At 35.0% G+C, this 17,418-nt stretch overlaps 2 protein-coding genes and 1 long non-coding RNA gene across 13 annotated transcripts in view; 1 reads left to right on the top strand and 2 right to left on the bottom strand.

Annotated features, from left to right (window-relative positions):
* LOC111197030 (uncharacterized) overlaps nt 1-6,492 on the bottom strand; it is a 34,142-nt gene extending 27,650 nt beyond the window's left edge. For 4 of the 7 annotated variants that reach the window (XM_049480316.1, XM_049480317.1, XM_049480318.1 and 1 more), the window contains exons 1-2: nt 6,240-6,491; nt 1,894-2,482 (exon numbers count right to left, since the gene is read on the bottom strand). In XM_049480316.1, coding sequence (XP_049336273.1) covers nt 1,894-2,440 — 547 coding nt within the window. In that variant the 5' untranslated portion in view covers nt 2,441-2,482; nt 6,240-6,491. Of the gene's footprint in view, nt 1-1,893; nt 2,483-6,239 lie in introns of all 7 variants that reach the window. The other 3 variants (XM_049480315.1, XM_049480320.1, XM_049480321.1) reach the window with 2 other exon arrangements.
* Nucleotides 1-10,465, top strand: part of LOC125802395 (uncharacterized) — a 51,738-nt gene extending 41,273 nt beyond the window's left edge. Inside the window, exons 2-4 of one of the 3 annotated variants that reach the window (XR_007439517.1) lie at nt 9,747-9,854; nt 10,208-10,279; nt 10,376-10,465. This is a non-coding gene — a long non-coding RNA (uncharacterized LOC125802395). Of the gene's footprint in view, nt 1-9,746; nt 9,855-10,159; nt 10,280-10,375 lie in introns of all 3 variants that reach the window. The other 2 variants (XR_007439515.1, XR_007439514.1) reach the window with 2 other exon arrangements.
* The window catches only part of LOC111197032 (involucrin), a 58,165-nt gene extending 41,426 nt beyond the window's left edge, over nt 1-16,739 (bottom strand). Inside the window, exons 1-4 of one of the 3 annotated variants that reach the window (XM_049480325.1) lie at nt 16,650-16,739; nt 14,666-15,216; nt 13,477-13,551; nt 10,342-10,857 (exon numbers count right to left, since the gene is read on the bottom strand). In XM_049480325.1, the coding sequence (XP_049336282.1) occupies nt 10,592-10,857; nt 13,477-13,551; nt 14,666-15,167 (843 nt within the window). In that variant the 5' untranslated portion in view covers nt 15,168-15,216; nt 16,650-16,739 and the 3' untranslated portion in view covers nt 10,342-10,591. Of the gene's footprint in view, nt 1-10,341; nt 10,858-13,476; nt 13,555-14,665; nt 15,217-16,649 lie in introns of those variants that run through there. The other 2 variants (XM_049480324.1, XM_049480327.1) reach the window with 2 other exon arrangements.
* Between the last annotated feature and the right edge of the window lie 679 nt (nt 16,740-17,418).

Genomic DNA, 17,418 nt, shown 5'->3' with positions numbered 1-17,418 from the left:
AGCTAGTGGGTATAACCAGGTCCCTGTGGCAGAGAAGGACCAGGCTAAGACTGCATTTTGTACTCCATTTGGTCTATTCCAATTTCGACGTATGCCCTTTGGGTTGTGTAATGCCCCAGGAACGTTCCAGTGGCTAATGGGGTCTCTGCTTCAGGGGTGTCAACTAATACATAAAAAAATCACTGCTGTCACTGAGTGGGAGGTACCATCTACACTAACACAACTTTGTTCATTTCTAGGCTATGCCTCTTACTATAGACGTTTTGTTGAAGGGTTCGCTAAAAGTGCAGCCCCTCTGCATCATTTGGTGCAAAATTACAACCAAAGAAGAATAGACCAATGTGTCTTACAGGACCATTGGGACGAACTTTGTGACCAAGCCTTTAAAACCTAAAAGGCTAAGCTTGTTTTGGCCACCGTGCTGGGGTATGCAGATTTCTTGAAGCCATTTATTTTGGAGGTAGATGCTAGGTCTTCGGGTTTAGGTGCTGTATTGTCACAGGAACACGAGAAGGGTAGGAAACCAACTGCTTATGCCAGCTGAGGGTTGAGGCCTCTTGAAAGGAATATGACCAATGTTCAGGCCTTGTTTCTGTAGGTCAGATGTATAGGACTGCTAAGTTAGTATATATGGATTTTTTTATTTAATTCCATATTAGTTAAATGTTGAGCTGGGTTTAGTCCCAGTGTAGATAGGTCACTTGTAAATGAGGGGGAAGCATGTTAGTAGTCCCATAGTTTGTCCTAGGAGGAAAAGTAATTACTATTAGCTGAATATGTGGATATGTGGTGTCAGCTAATTTATTTAAAGGGTTGTGATTTTGCTCTGTTCTAGTGACTAGAACCGAATTCTCATGCCAGGAGCTGGCAGATAGCCGGACCAGAAAGAGGGTATTGCGTTGCCTTGGCTACAGAGGTCTGCACATGTCCTGGTTAGCAAGGTACAGGCAGGTAAAAGTGTGTGTGTGTGTGTGTGTGTGCAAGGATGTGATCCATTCAGTGTGCAGACTGACCAAATTGTGACTGTTATCTGTTATGTGTTGCAGGTCATCTGTGGCTGTATCAGCCACTGTTTTTCCCATATTATAAAATTTGTATAAAAATCTCTTCAACTACATCATCGGCTCTTATTAGCGCTGAATATTCCTACATACGCTGTTTAAAGCAGTAGCCCTTAGTGCAGTTAAGAAAGGGTTGGATTTGTTTATGGTGTTTTAGTATTTGAATTTTAAATACCATAAATAATTGTGGAGTGAATTGTCCATAGTTTTGTCCGTAGCATTAACAATTATTTGTTTTCAATTTAGTTTAGTTTGTTTTTCTTTTTGTCTTATTTTTTATTGTTATTGTTATTATTAGTGTTATCATATTTTGTCTTTTTTTTTTCTTTTGCATTGTCACCTTAACTACGTTGAGAATCACTGGGCCAAAGAAGTGTGAGAGTGTAGTGCAGTGATTTGTTAGCATTTTTGAGTGGTTATTTTGAAGTATTATCAATATGTTTTTTTTTTTCTATTTCTTTGATTTCTTTGCTGTAAAGAGTACTATAATATTTGACCTAGAGCATGGGTTAAATGACTCCGGTTAAATGCTTGTTTGATTGTTTGTTTAATTTGTTTTCTTTTTTATTTATTTATTTATTTTTTGCTAAGTAAATTTAATGATATTGTTTGCTAGATATCCTACATTTAGGAGAAACTTTTTAAATCTTGTTGTTTTTCTAAATAAATTGTACCTGGTGTTACTACTTACATGCTTTGGCAGGGAAACTCCTGTAGTTGTGGTGTTGGTTGGTTAAGGGGGGGGGGGGGCAGCGTTGAGCACCCGCTACATATGTAAAACAGCTTTGAGTTTAAATATCGTCTAATCCAGATCTACTGTAGTTATACTCACCTTGTTCATTTAGAGTCTCTTCTGCTGCTGAAGGACCTTCCACTTTTACTTCTTTTAGTCCCTGTTCCAGTTGCTCTTCCGGTGTCTGATTTTTCTCTCTTGTATTGAGTTCACTTTTATTAAAGAGGTATTTTATACTTTTAAACCGACCAAACGAACGCCTTGCCTTTGTTTGCTCCAGAATCTTTTCTCTCTTTTCTACACTAATATCTTCTCTCTCCAGGTTGTTCTGTGATGTACTTGCCTTTTTTCTCCAGACTCTTTTCTCTTTCTTTTCCAAACTAATATCTTTTTTCTCCAGACTCTTCTTCTCTGACAGTTCCTCTTTTCTCTCCAGACTCCTCTCTCTCTTCGCTAAACTAATATCTTTTCTCTCCAGACGTTTTTCTCGCTCTTCCAGTCGAATCTCTCTTTCATCCACTCGTTTCTGTCTCTCCTCCAATCGAGTCTCTCGTCCATCCAGACATTTTTCCTTTTCAAACAAATGAAGCTCTTTCTGATCCAGGTGTTTTTCTCTATCCACTAAACGCTTCTCTCTCTCCTCCATTGTATACAGATGTGTTATCTTGGATATGCCATCTCCATCAGTCTGTACCAACAGAGAAAATAGCTCATCAGTCTGATTCCAGAACACTTTTCCACAGAATATTTTACCCACAATTTAAAGCCCTGGTTTAAAGTAAGTCTACACTAAAATACATTATGTTATTCTGCATATATTTCACTAAATCTATTATTGATTTGGAAATTAAATTCGGTAAACCCCTATTAAACAAATGATAAAGTCCTCGATTAACATCAAAAAATGCTGATATTAGTAAGTTTAAGTTGCAGCTGCGTAGCGTTCCTAATGAATTGGCTGAATTCAGCTTCAGATTATGGCTAACTAAATAACTAAACCTTTTTAAAGCAAGCAGGAGTGAATTCTCTGTGATGAGTTCAGTTGCAGCCTGAACTCATTCATTGTGAAAAGGATGAAACTGAAACTAAATATAATAATAAAATAAAAAAGCGCTGCTGTAACACAGAGCAGATCATGGGTGTTTCTAAGCCCCTAAAAAAGAAAGCAAATAAGTTGTACTTTTGATGTTTTTCTGATAAGCTTAAACAAACATACAGACCTTAGAAAATGTATAATTAAACAGAATTTTCAGAGTGACAATCTTTGTTTTTAGATCATTTGAGAGTTGTTTTGATGAGCCCATGATGCCACTCTTCAGAGGAGACTCAAATAGGAGAACAACTTGCAATTGGCCACCTTAAATACCTTTTCTCATGATTGGATACACCTGGCTATGAAGTTCAAAGCTCAATGAGGTTACCAAACCAATTTTGTGCTTCAGTAAGTCAGTAAAAAGTAGTTAGGAGTATTCAAATCAATAAAATGATAAGGGTGCCCATACTTTTGCACCGGTCACATTTTGGTTTAATGGATATTGCACATTTTCTGTTAGTACAATAAACCTCATTTCAATCCTGAAATATTACTGTGTCCATCAGTTATTAGATATATCAAACTGAAATGGCTGTTCCAAACACCCAAATATTTACAACTAAAAATGATTAAGATTAATAGGGGTGCTCAAACTTTTTCATATGACTGTAGTTTATATCACACAATCAGTCAGCCTGCATCAGTAAAAGGTTTATTTCCTTTATTCGTGACTGGAATTTATTACTGTATTTATGTTCCTTCAGTTACAAAAAACGATCTATAAGGCAAAATCTGGACACTGTATTATCTAACTGTAACACTAGTATGGAGCTAAATTAGTGCCAAAACTACGCAAATAAAGAAAACGTATTCTGTAAATATGATACTACTTGCAAACAAACACAACACGTTTTACAAATACAAAACTCGACTATCTAACACACACGGTGTGTTTTACAAACACAAAACCTGATGGTTGTAAATATATACGTAAACTTCAAATAAATACACAGCTGTTTTCTAATACATTGCTCTTTACAAACAAATATAACACGTTTTACAAATGCAAAAAGCAATAAATAAAACAAGTAAAACATTATTTTCAAACATTACCGTGTCATGATTCACGAACACGCACAGCCCATTTGTAAATCATGTGACTTTTGGCACAGTTTTAGCAGAGTCGCAAACTCGTGTTGAGATTTTCTCACAAATGCACCCAACCCTCGTACAAATGCATCGCCCCAGAACAGCAGGTGGCGCTGTGGGACACTTTACGAGAGGTGGCTGCACAGCAAAGCAAGCTCTCCTATCCAGCGCTCCCCAGAGCATTAATTTACACTGATTAAATTGTTTAATACATCTTTAATAATCACAACTCTACCATTTTATACCCGATTTACACACGGTTTGGTTTGTTACAAACAGCAGAGATGTAATTATGATATAGGACGCGGTTACACATCACAAATATGAGCTTTCATGCTGAAATACTTTGTATTATGCTCTTTAAAAAAGAAAGAAAAAAATATTAATTGGTGTTTCAATTATATAGATAGATAGATAGATAGATAGATAGATAGATAGATAGAGCATAATACAAAGTATTTCAGCATATTGTCAGTAAATTTGCAGCATTTATTTGCAGAAAATGAGAAATGGCTGAAATAACAAAAAAGATGCATAAGCTATTGGACCTCAAATAATGCAAAGAATTGTAGATTAGTTTCCAGAGGTTTTCAATTTGGTAAAATCAATGTTTTGTTTTTTTTTACAATTTTTAGGTGGTCTTTCCTTTTGTCCAGATCTATCTATCTATCTATCTATCTATCTATCTATCTATCTATCTATCTATCTATCTATCTATCTATCTATCTATCTATATTACAATTGAAACACCAATTAATATTTTTTTCTTTCTTTTTTAAAGAGCATAATACAAAGTATTTCAGCATGAAAGCTCATATTTGTGATGTGTAACAGCGTCCTATATCATAATTACATCTCTGCTGTTTGTAACAAACCAAACCGTGTGTAAATCGGGTTTAAAATGGTAGAGTTGTGATTATTAAAGGTGTATTAAACACCTTAATCAGTGTAAATTAATGCTCTGGGGAGCGCTGGATAGGAGAGCTTGTTTTGCTGTGCAGCCACCTCTCGTAAAGTGTCCCACAGCGCCACCTGCTGTTCTGGGGCGATGCATTTGTACAAGGGTTGGGTGTATTTGTGAGAAAATCTCAACACGAGTTTGCGACTCTGCTAAAACTGTGCCAAAAGTCACGTGATTTACAAATGGGCTGTGCGTGTTCGTGAATCATGACACGGTAATGTTTGAAAATCATGTTTTGCTTGTTTTATTTATTGCTTTTTGCATTTGTAAAACGTGTTATATTTGTTTGTAAAGAGCAATGTATTAGAAAACAGCTGTGTATTTATTTGAAGTTTACGTATATATTTACAACCATCAGGTTTTGTGTTTGTAAAACACACCGTGTGTGATAGATAGTGGAGTTTTGTATTTGTAAAACGCGTTGTGTTTGTTTGCAAGTAGTATCATATTTACAGAATACGTTTTCTTTATTTGCGTAGTTTTGGCACTAATTTAGCTCCATACACTAGACTAGAGCATTAATAATAAGCAGCAGGTAATACATGTAAATAACTGATGGGAATCACAGCAACTCTGTAACAGATTATGAGTGGAAAATGCTCCTTTCCCTCCCTCTGTGCTCTGCTCTTAAACTGCAGCCCAAGGAGTAAGAACTACATTTTCCTCAAAATACTACAACTTTAATCTTGTAATATTATGACTTTATTTAGTAATACTACAACCATAATACCACAACTGTTTTTATTTTTTTATATATAAGTGGCTATTGGTTGTTTTTTGTATAGATTTTTTTTCAATAAATACAATAAATACAATATGTTTACAATATGTTTCTGTCACCTGTAAGTAATAGTACATAATAATCTAATTTGAATCTAACTTATTCTATTTTATATGATATGACAAATCACTCCTTGGATCATATAGATAGTGGTTTTGCATCTGTAGTTTTGTTGTGTTGTTGCTAAAAAAAGAAAGCTGTGTGGCTGCTTAACAGCACCCCTAAAATCACTTCTGCAGACAATTCAGACAGATGTTATATTTGTTTAGAAAATCAGATTTGGGCCACTTTTACCTGCTGTGTGAATGTAGCCTTAGTTTTACTTTAGATTGCAGCTGAAGACTCTGCCTAGCGTGAACTTAAGGGACTCAGAAGTAGCAGTTTAACTACTGAAAAAACACCTTTCCCAAGAATCTTACTGAGAAAAGTAGTTAAGCTGTTAACATGGATATTGCGCAACACTATTCCGTACATAAAAGCCAACACCTGCAGGGTGTGTCATAATGTGCTGTGAAAGTTACCTTTGTAATGCAAGTTACCTTTTCTACCTGCTGTAAGATCTGCCAAGCTGATCCGGAACTTCAGAGTAAAATTCACTCAAAAAAGCAAGAAAAAAACCCCAACAAAAAACAAAACAAAACTGAAAAACTGCAGAGAATGAGAGAAGCATTCAAACAGGATGGAATCTGTTCCTGGTCCCGACAGGTAAACACACTTCCTGTAGTGACGGGTAAAGGGCGAAGTAAAACTAGTTCAGCCTGTTTCATGTAACTCTACTGAAAGTAATTTGAACATCTTAAATAAAACCATAATATCTAGTAATAAAATTATATCAAGAACTGAGATTCAATCATAGACAATACAGAAGTGGAAATGGCGAGCAACCAAACTGAAAGTGTTGTATTTAGAAAATAAGTTATTGAAGCCTGCTCAGCGTATTGGCTTCTAAATTAAAAATTTCATTCCACCTTAAATGCTGCAGTCGCTAATACTAGTTATGAAACCAGCTAAAATTGGTTTCTAATTTACAATTTTCATTCCACCTTAAATGCTGCAGTCAGTAATTACCGGTTAGGAAACTAGCTAGCGTTAGCTAATGTTGGCTTCTAATTTGAGCTTCTCAGCCCCCCTTAAATGCTAAGGGAGTTAGCATTAGCCAGCTAAAAATAGATACAAAGAATAACAGGATATAGGTAAAATTTACATCAAAAGTTACATCACATTAGTTTTCTTTCAAAGCACTCTGTGAAGCTATTTGGGCTGCATATATATGTTTTCAATTGATTAAATTGATTCAATTAAATCTGCTAATCAGAACAATAGTCAGTCGCTAACTGGTAGGTTATTTAACTAGCTAAAGTGGACTTCTAATTTAGATCTCATTCCACCTTAAATGCTTCATTTGCATACCATTGACATCTGCTAAAGTTGGCTTGTAATTTTAAAATTTCATTCCGCCTTAAATGCTGCAGTCGCTAATACTAGTTATGAAAACAGCTAAAGCTGGTTTCTAATTTACAATTTTCATTCCACCTTAATTTCAGCAGTCACTAATTCTAGTTATAAAACCAGCTAAAGTTGGCTTCTAATTTAAACATTTTTATTCCACCTTAAATGCTGCAGTCAGTAATTACCGGTTAGGAAACTAGCTAGCGTTAGATAAAGTCTGCTTCTAATTTGAGCTTCTCGGCCCACCTTAAATGCTAAGGGAGTTAGCATTAGCCAGCTAAAAATAGATACACAGAATAACAGGATATAGGTAAGATTTACATCAAATGATAAATATGTTTAAAATATGTACTATATTTCGAGAGGAAAACTGCATAACTGTAGTATTTTTAAAATACTTAGAATTTCATGATTTTACTTTTATTGCAACATTATAGCATCTTTCATGGTAATTTGCATTATTTTTTAGTTTTTTTTTGTTTTCTTTCAAAGCACTCTGTGAAGCTCTTTGGGCTGCATATATAAGTTATCAATTGATTAAATTGATTCAATTAAATCTGCTAATCAGAACAGTATTCAGTTGCTAACTGCTAGGTTATATAACTAGCTAAAGTGGACTTCTAATTTAGTTCTCATTCCACCTTAAATGCTTCGTTCGCATACCATTGACATCTGCTAAAGTGGGCTTGTAATTTTAAAATTTCATTCCGCCTTAAATGCTGCAGTCGCTAATACTAGTTTTGAAACCAGCTAAAATTGGTTTCTAATTAAAAATTTTCATTCCACCTTAATTTCTGCAGTCACTAATTCTAGTTATAAAACCAGCTAAAGTTGGCTTCTAATTTAAAATTTTCATTCCACCTTAAATGCTGCAGTCAGTAATTACTGGTTAGGAAACTAGCTAGTGTTAGCTAATGTTGGCTTCTAATTTGAGCTTCTCGGCCCACCTTAAATGCTAAGGGAGTTAGCACGATTAGCCAGCTAAAAAGAGATACACAGACTAACAGGATATAGGTTAGATTAACTTTAAAAACCTGACAAATATAACCCAACAATTTACTCCCTATAAAAGATTGAGGTCTGTAGCCTATAGTTTAAAAACAGTGATGGTTTGACAACCGCTAACTACCGCTAACTACCGCTAACTAATTAACGTTGGTAGTTAGCAGGCTAACTAGTGTAGTTAAGTAGCTAGATAACATCTGCTAACCAATGACAGCTTAGTTAAGTTATCTGTTCATAAACAGAAAGACTTCTGACGTATCAAACTAACTTAGATGCCATAAAAGACCATTTCCAATGTCAAATTCAAGCATTTTTCAAGCTCTTTCAATGTCAATTTTTTGAGCTTTTACCTGCAGTAAATTATATTTATTTATGCAAATACATATATACTCATAATAATTAGCGCTTTGCTGTACAATATATATTTGATATACCGTGAAACCGTCAGAATCTTGCAAAATACTGTGATTTGCATTAGTATTTAGTGTTTAGTCAAATAGCTGTTTGTTGTAAAAGACAGACAGCATTGTTTTCAAGTATTTCCTTTTGCACTTAATCCAAAATTTCAGCACTTTTTAGACCTGGATTTTTTTTTCAAGCACCCGTATGAACCCTGCCCCTAAACATGGAAACAACAGAAGAAAATACCCTAAAAACAACTTAAAACTGTCAAAAAGCAAAAAACGTCCACCGTGACTTTAGCATCACGTTTAGCATCACATTTATCATTATCAAACTGGAAACTAACTGGAGAAGATTCAACAACGCTTCACAATAAAAAAGGAAAAAGTTTCACAATTTTAAACAAACATAATAGATTTTTAAATATTTATTTGATGTGCGTACAGGTTGTAAATATGACCACAGGTAAAAAAAAAAAAGTAATAAACATTTTTTACATGCAATTGTACAAAAAAAAGAACAAAAATCATCTTAATAAGTCTGATGATAATTGACATTGAAAATAGTGACCATACTTCCTGTTACTCTGTAGTGACGGAGAGTAGTGAAGTTGATGTACTTCACCACTGGTTACTGTGTACACTAAACTACCTATTTAAGTATCTATACTTTAAAGTATTTCTGTTTATTTGCTAACGGATTTTTTTTTTAATACCATGATATTATATAAAACATGTAAAAGAAAAGGAAAGTTAAACGGCTGTTTAGCCGTGTACCGGTGAAACCTTCTCATTTTGTACGCTTTTCATAAGATATGCATTTTTACAGTTAATACTTTATGTATGTCAACACCATAAGGCACAATAAAAAGCTAATTATTAACTATTAAGCTAACTATATTATTCATATAAATTTTCGTGTCTAATATGTATTTAACGTTTCATTATTTGGCATATATGCTGTTAAATATTAAATGCTCACTTTTGTTTATTTTTTATACTGTCTGATGTATGTTCTTTTAAAAGATAAGAGAACTTTTACTTTAAGCTTAAATTTTTGACCATTGCACAAGGTTTAGGAGTGTGTTTATGGGAGTATTTATAACAGATTCCCGAACGGAGAAATGTGATTGGTCACTGCAGAGAACTCGTCTCCATTGCTTTAGTGTCTAGGTTCAGTTTTAGTCTCTGTTTTAGTGATGGCTGCCAGCTTAGTTTTAGTCTCAGCTGCAGGTTTAGTTTTAGTCTCGGCTGCAGGTTCAGTTTCAGTCTCAGCTGCAGGTTCAGTTTTAGTCTCAGCTACAGGGTTCAGTTTTAGTCTCAGCTACAGGGTTCAGTTTTAGTCTCAGCTACAGGGTTCAGTTTTAGTCTCAGCTACAGGGTTCAGTTTTAGTCTCAGCTACAGGGTTCAGTTTTAGTCTCAGCTACAGGGTTCAGTTTTAGTATCAGCTGCAGGTTCAGTTTTAGTCTCTGTTTTAGTGATGGCTGCCAGCTTAGTTTTATTCTCAGCTGTGGGTTTAGTTTTAGTCTCAACTGCAGTTTCAGTTTAATCTCGACTGCAGGTTAAATTTTAGTCTCAGCTGCAGGTTCAGTTTTAGTCTCAGCTGCAGGTTCAGTTTTAGTCTCAGCTGCAGGTTCAGTTTTAGTCTCAGCTGCAGGTTCAGTTTTAGTCTCAGCTGCAGGTTCAGTTTTAGTCTCAGCTGCAGGTTCAGTTTTAGTCTCAGCTACAGGTTCAGTTTTAGTCTCAGCTACAGGTTCAGTTTCAGCCTCAGCTGCAGGTTCAGTTTTAGTCTCAGCTTCAGGTTCAGTTTTAGTCTCAGCTGCAGGTTCAGTTTTAGTCTCAGCTTCAGGTTCAGTTTTAGTCTCAGCTGCAGGAATAGTTTTTGTCTCAGTTGTAGGTTCAGTTTTTGGTTCGGTTTTAATCTTAGTTGAGTTTTAATGTCCATTTTAGGGATGGCTGCAAGCTTAGTTTTATTCTCGGCTGCACGGTCAGTTTTAGTCTCAGCTGAGGGTTCACTTTAAGACTCAGCTGTGGGTTTAGATTTAGTCTCAGATGAGGGATCACTCACTGCAGGTTGAGTTTTAGTCTCGGCTGTGGGTTTAGTTTTAGTCTCGACTGCAATTTCAGTTTTAGTCTCAGCTGTAGGGTCAGTTTTAGTCTCGGCTGAGGGTTCAGTTTTAGTCTTGGCTGTAGGTTTAGTTTTAGTCTTGTCTCTAGGTTCGGTTTTAGTCTCAGCTTTAGGTTGAGGTTGTTCTGGATGTGTTGTTCTCTTTTCTCCTTTAACTGCAAAAAAACAAAACAAAAAAAAAAACATATCTCAGTTAGTGTTTAAACTTTCACCTTTCAAGACTAAACAGATCTACATGTGTGGATAATCTGATTCACATATCAGCAGATCTACAAAGCCAGACTACTTTAATTAATCTGCATTAAAACTCAGAATTAATGTGACTAAGCAGCAGCTTACCTGTTTGTGTGTTTTACATTGTATTCACACTATAAGGTGAACTTAAAATCATATAATTTTCCCAAAAATCATCAGAGCTCCTTATAATCCGGTGCTCCTTATGTATAAATTCTATCAGTCAGGTATTAAGGAGCAGTAAAGACACTCCACTGAAGTACAGAGTTATACAGGAGATTCAGTTTAGTTCTCCAACATCAGGACTGGAGCAGAGTTAGCATTAGCCGCTAACTGCACTAAGCGCTAGCTCTTTCACCGTTCAGAGGTGAGTATATCGGACTGTAGTCTGCCTGTTTACCATGTTAAAACAAACTATGTCGAACGATCCACTAGCTTATATCTCCTCGGCTTACCAGAATACTCAGGGTTCCTCGGTGTAGCGCTGTGGGGTGGCATTAGCTGCTAACCATGGCTAGCACTAGCGGTTAGCTGCCAATGCTAATGCTGCTGCACCCAGCCTTAGTGGAAATCTGGAAATCTAAGCTCACTGTAAATAAACGGAAGCGCTTTACTCACCCAAATAAACATTTTTTTTTGAGAAAAGTCTGTGTAGCAATTTTTTTTTAAGGAATACGGTTTTGTTTACTTATCTTAGCTTTACATAACTTAGTTAGCTACCCACCACCAACACCCAGAGCTGAGATCTGCTGAATAAGAAGGGCAACATGGTGACACCCTTGTTCCTTACTAGTTTCGCATAATGCACCTTATAATCCAGAGTGCCTTATGTATGAAAATAGACCAGAAAATAGATGTTTATTGACATTGCGCTTATAATCTGGTGTGAAAAATACAGTAGTTTCGGTTTCACAATGCAGTTAAGTGACTAAGCTCATTAAACAGCTTTACTGCATCATCATGGGTGGAGTCTCCCTATAGTTCACACTGATTGCTCTGTTGAATCGACAAAAGGGTGTATTGTCAATTCAGTGAGTTATCTTTCTAGGTGTTGTCCTCAATTCTGTCTCCCTGCCAGAATGTGTCTCTATCCTTCAAGTGCAGGTTTCAGGTCCAAAGTGTTTCTTTTTTATGATGAGAACATGTTCAGACATTGATCCAAATCACGTATCAAATATGCTCCTCATGCTTGAGCTAAATGGCTGTTCAGGTGCAGTTTAATCTGATTTATTACCCAGATAATAATTATAACAGCTATTAACTAATGCTAATCTGATCCAGCTCCATACTAAACTGTTTTCACACTAAACGCTGTCTGTGCAAAAAAAATACTACTTGTGCCCACGCATCTTCGTTTACTATAGGGACGTTTCATTAAAAATACTGTGTTTGGAAGTGAAGCAGCGACATTTTTTAGCATTCAGTGTTAAAGAAGCTTCACACTGCACAGATATACGCGCTTCTCTAGTTGCTACATTTAATTTCTTGCATGCATGGTTTGTTTATGTAATTTTTTGGTGCGTTTAGGTTTGTGCCTGTGTGAAAACAAACCAAACCAAGAGGAAAACACTCAAAATATACAAGCTCATTAACAGATGCAAAGCAGAGAAACAAATTACAGGTAAGCGCTCTTAAATGCAGTGTAAATTCATAACTAACCAGACAAAATGTTTACAATGTAACAAACACATCCATATTGGTTTCTTAAACTGTCACCAATCTCGTCTCTCTAAAGACACGCCCCCAAAATATTCGTTTATTAGCTTCAAACATCAATTATTAAGCAAAATAAACATGTTTGCTATCTATTAACGGATAAACCTATTTAACTATTTAATCTAAATTGAATGCTTCTATTCACTAAATAGTTTCTGCTTGTGTAGCCAGCTAGTCTCAGTTTTTAAACAACTGGTTATTTACAGTGGTGTAAAAAAGTATTTTCCTCCGTAGAGATTTATTTGGTATTTGCTTTTCTATCATACATTTTTTCCAGATTACCAAACAAACATTAATATCAGACAAATATAACCTGAGTACATATAAACAGCACCTTTTAAATTATGATTTCATTTATTAAAGGAAAAAAAGCTATCCAAACCAAAAAAAGTATTTAAATTTACTGTGATTAATCAAAGTTCAATTTCACTACTAACCACAACCAGGCCTGATTACTGCCAGACCTGTAGAATCAAGAAATCACTTGTATAATAGAAACTGTCTGACAACATGAAGCAGATAAAAGATCTCAAAAACAACAACATATTATTATTATTATTCTTACCCATCTGAAGAAATTCAACAACAGATGACTAAACAAACTCATTGATCATCTATCAGTCTGGAAAAGATTATAAAGTCATTTCTAAATCTTTGAGATTCTAAAGAACCACAGTGATTCACTAATATTATATTTACTAATGGAGAAAAAACATGGAACACTGGTGAACCTTCCCAGGAGTGACCGGCCGACTGAACAAAATTACTCCAAAAGGGCATAAACAAATGATGCTAATGATTAGGCTGAATAGTAATGAACTTACAGTCTGGGGGACTGTCGATGCTTTTTCTTCTTCTTAATTGGTATTTTAAAGGTGGAAAAGGTGGAAAAAACTTTTCTTCTGGAGGAAAAACAGTAGAATTAAAATCACAATAAGATATACAGCATGCTCTCTGCAGCCTGTAGCTCTAACTCTTTGCTCCAGTGAGTATTTATATACAATGTGAGATTACAACGGTATTCAGAGGAAAGATAATGATAGATTTAATGATAATTTTAGACTGATATGGGTTATATTTATTTATCTACACATACAGTAGTAGTGTGTAACACATGTGTAACGCTGCAACATGCCAGACGTCTCAGCATGTAGAGAGTTGTAGAGGTTCCTAATGTTCCTCCTCTGTTAATCCATCCCATAATAACTCCAGTGTTCTCTGTACACAGTAGCTGCAGATTGTGAGGTAGAGGTATAGGAGTGTTGATAGAGCGTCAAATAGAAACACATCCCACACATTTTCTATAATCAGGGATTATAGATCTGGAGATACAGCAGCTAGAGATGGTGTAGAATACATACATGCATTTACTTGTGTTATGATTTAGTGCTATATTATCCTGTTTACTGAAGAAAAAGCCTATAGTAGTTCTCTCAGTGTTTTATTAATGTCATCAACAACTGAAAGACTGAAAAATCATACTGTACAATATATGGAGAAATGTTTGCTGAACCGAAATATCAGCTTTAAAAAAAAAAAACAGCAGTTTTGTTTTATTTAATATTATTACTGTTAGTGTGTTTAATAAATGTAGTATTTTAATCTCTTTTCCTGGTGCGCACCATCTGAATCAGCCTTTCTCTCTTTATTCTCCGACTGCTGCTGAAGCACTGTGTACTTCTCCTGTGTGGCTCCGCCCTCTCGCATCTGCACAGATCTGATTGGCAGAGGAGAGCGTTGGGTGATCCTACAGCACGCGTGATTGGTCTGGGAGTTTACTGCAGTGCAATAAAGCACGAAAACCATAAAGACAATAAAAGCTTTAAATGAACACAGTCAGAATTAAACCCTCTCCTCCTATTAGTGACCTCTACACTAGAATATAAGAAATATATGCTTTACTGGAGCAAATGAGTATGTGTGTGTGTGTGTGTGTGTGTGCGTGTGTGTGTGATTATAAATAAATTCACTATTCTGGGACTGTTTACCTTATACGGACATATCGGTACTCACCAGGTGGAATATAAGTATGTCTATATGATGAACAACTTTTTATCATTTCCAGTTCTTTTGCTTTCCTTTCCAGTTCCTGCTCTTTCAGCTTTTCCACCTGAGACACCGGTTCTCTCAATTCTGCATGCCTCTTTCTCATGTCCACAAGTTTTTCTTTAATCGCCAATAAATTCTCTTGTTCATCCAGGTGTTTTTCCTTCTCAATCAAACTGCTCTGTTTTTTATCCAGGTGTTTTTCTTTCTTAATAACACTGTTCTGTCTTTGATCCAGGTGTTTTTCTTTCTTAATAACACTGTTCTGTCTTTGATCCAGGTGTTTTTCTCTTCCCTCTAAATGCTTCTCTCTCTTATCCAAACTAATCTCTCTTTCATCCAGGTGCTTCCATCTCTCCTCCGATCGAGTCTCTCGTTCATCCAGATGTTTTTCCTTTTCAATTAAATGCAGTTCTCTCTGATCCAGGTGTTTTTCTCTTTCTGCTAAACGCTTTTCTCTCTCCTCCATTTTTCAGATCGGGATATCTCACAGACAGGACACTCTAAACCCGGCCAATCTGTACGAATAAAACAGAAAAAAAAGACACAAATAAAAATCACATGTATAATCTTTACAAGAATTTGGTGTTTATCTCTATCCACTGCTGCTAATTTGGGATTGGCTAATGTAGTGGTTCAGATACATCTTTTCAAACCTGTTTTGTATTTTTATTTATTTTTACAGTTAAGGGAATAGAGGCGATTAAACCCTCGTTTTTGTTTATTTACTTATTTATCTATCTATCTATGTATCGTATTAACTTATTTTTTACAGTTAATGGAATAGCAGTGATTACAACCCGTTTTTATTTATTTATTTATTTATTGTAGTTAAGGGAACAGAGGAGATAAAAACCTGTTTTTATTTATTTATGTATTTTAGTTAAGGGAACAGTGGAGATAAAAAACAGTTTTTATTTATTTATTTTAGTTATGGGAACAGAGGAGATAAACACGTTTTTATTTATTTATTTATTTATTATGGTTAAGGGAACAGAGGAGATAAAAACCCGGTTTTATATATTTTATTTAAGGGAACAGAGGAGATAAAAACAGTTTTATTTATTTATTTTAGTTATGGGAACAGAGGAGATAAAAACAGTTTTATTTATTTATTTATCTAGTTATTATAGTTACGGGTACAGATAGATAAAAACACGTTTTTATTTATTTATTTATTTATTATAGTTAAGGGAAAAGAGGAGATAAAAACAGTTTTATTTATTTATTTATTTATTTATTTTAGTTAAGGGAACAGAGGAGATAAAAACACGTTTTTATTTATTTATTTATTTATTATAGTTAAGGGAAAAGAGGAGATAAAAACACGTTTTTATTTATTTATTTATTTATTTATTATAGTTAAGGGAACAGAGGAGATAAAACAGTTTTTATTTATGTATTTATTTTTTTTAGTTATGGGAACAGAGGAGATAAAAACACGTATATATTTATTTATTTATTTATTTGTTTGTTGTATTCAAAGGAATAGAGGTGATTAAACTCTCGTTTTTGTATTTATTTATTTATCTATTTACTTATTTTTACAGTTAAAAGGATAGGAGTGATTAGAGCTCGTTTTGTATTTGTCTTTATTGTATTTACCTTACTTTTATTTTTATCTTTCACGTGCACATTTAAAACAAATAATGAAAAGGTGCTCCGCGCATGCGCACTGGTGGGAAGAAGCACATATCGGTGGGTTGCACACTTCGGCAGAACACCGGATCAGAACCAGAACCAGCGCTGAAGCGGCGTGATTTATCTGTTACAGTTTCTCTTTTTTATTTATCATCCACAGAGAGAGAGAATAAGAGTAGTGAGTGTTTATTTTATTAATACAGTGTGTCTGAGTTACAGTTAGAACATCATCAGAACCGAACCTAAATGTTCTTTTAGATTAAAGATCCTTTCAGCAGCTCAGAACCAGAACCAGAACTCATTTACCCACCTTCCTCCTTCCTTTCAGAACCGGACAGACTGATCCAGCACTCAGAACCAGAACCAGAACCCGGATACTTTTTATATACAAAACAACCGAACCAAGCTAAAGACTAACAGCTCCTGCAGCAGAACTCAGCCCAGAACGCCTGCCGCACCCAGCACAGAATTTACTTTCACTTTCTCATTACAAAATAAGAGTCCCCTACCTGATTCAGGTATTTCTAAATGGAGAGTAGATTCTACACAGTGATCCAATGAGTTTTTTTTTCCCAACTTGGATTCAGATTCCCACAAAGTTCAGTACAAAACGTAGAAACTATATAAGATACACTATGGACTCCGGACAGATGTTCCCAAGGTATGTGTCCAGATGAATAAAGACATGAATTAAGATTAAACACATGTAGCTCTGGATTTTGTTTACAAAATAATAGTGACAAAATGAATTTCAAAAGTAGGGGCACATTGCTTTTTTTATTTTTATTTTTTTAAGATAACCAGCTGTGTGATTTTCCTTTATAAATTATTGGTTGTTTGGATTAGCAATTTCAGGTAAATATATCATATAGCAGATGAACACAGGGATATTTTTGAGAAGTGAAATTAAGTTTATAGGATTTACAGAAAGTGTGCAATAATTCTTTAAACAAAAAAAAAATAGTCAGGTGCATCAATTTGGGCTCCAACAGAAAAATGACATAAATATTTATTAGCTCCTCTTTTTGCAGGGATAACAGCCTCTAAACTCTTCCTGTAGCTTCCAATGAGAGTCTGGT

Source organism: Astyanax mexicanus, chromosome 6, assembly GCF_023375975.1.
Source record: "Astyanax mexicanus isolate ESR-SI-001 chromosome 6, AstMex3_surface, whole genome shotgun sequence".
NCBI classification, from domain to species: domain Eukaryota; kingdom Metazoa; phylum Chordata; class Actinopteri; order Characiformes; family Acestrorhamphidae; genus Astyanax; species Astyanax mexicanus.
Note: the sequence above shows the minus strand (reverse complement) of the source record. Positions and strands in the feature narration are given on the sequence as shown.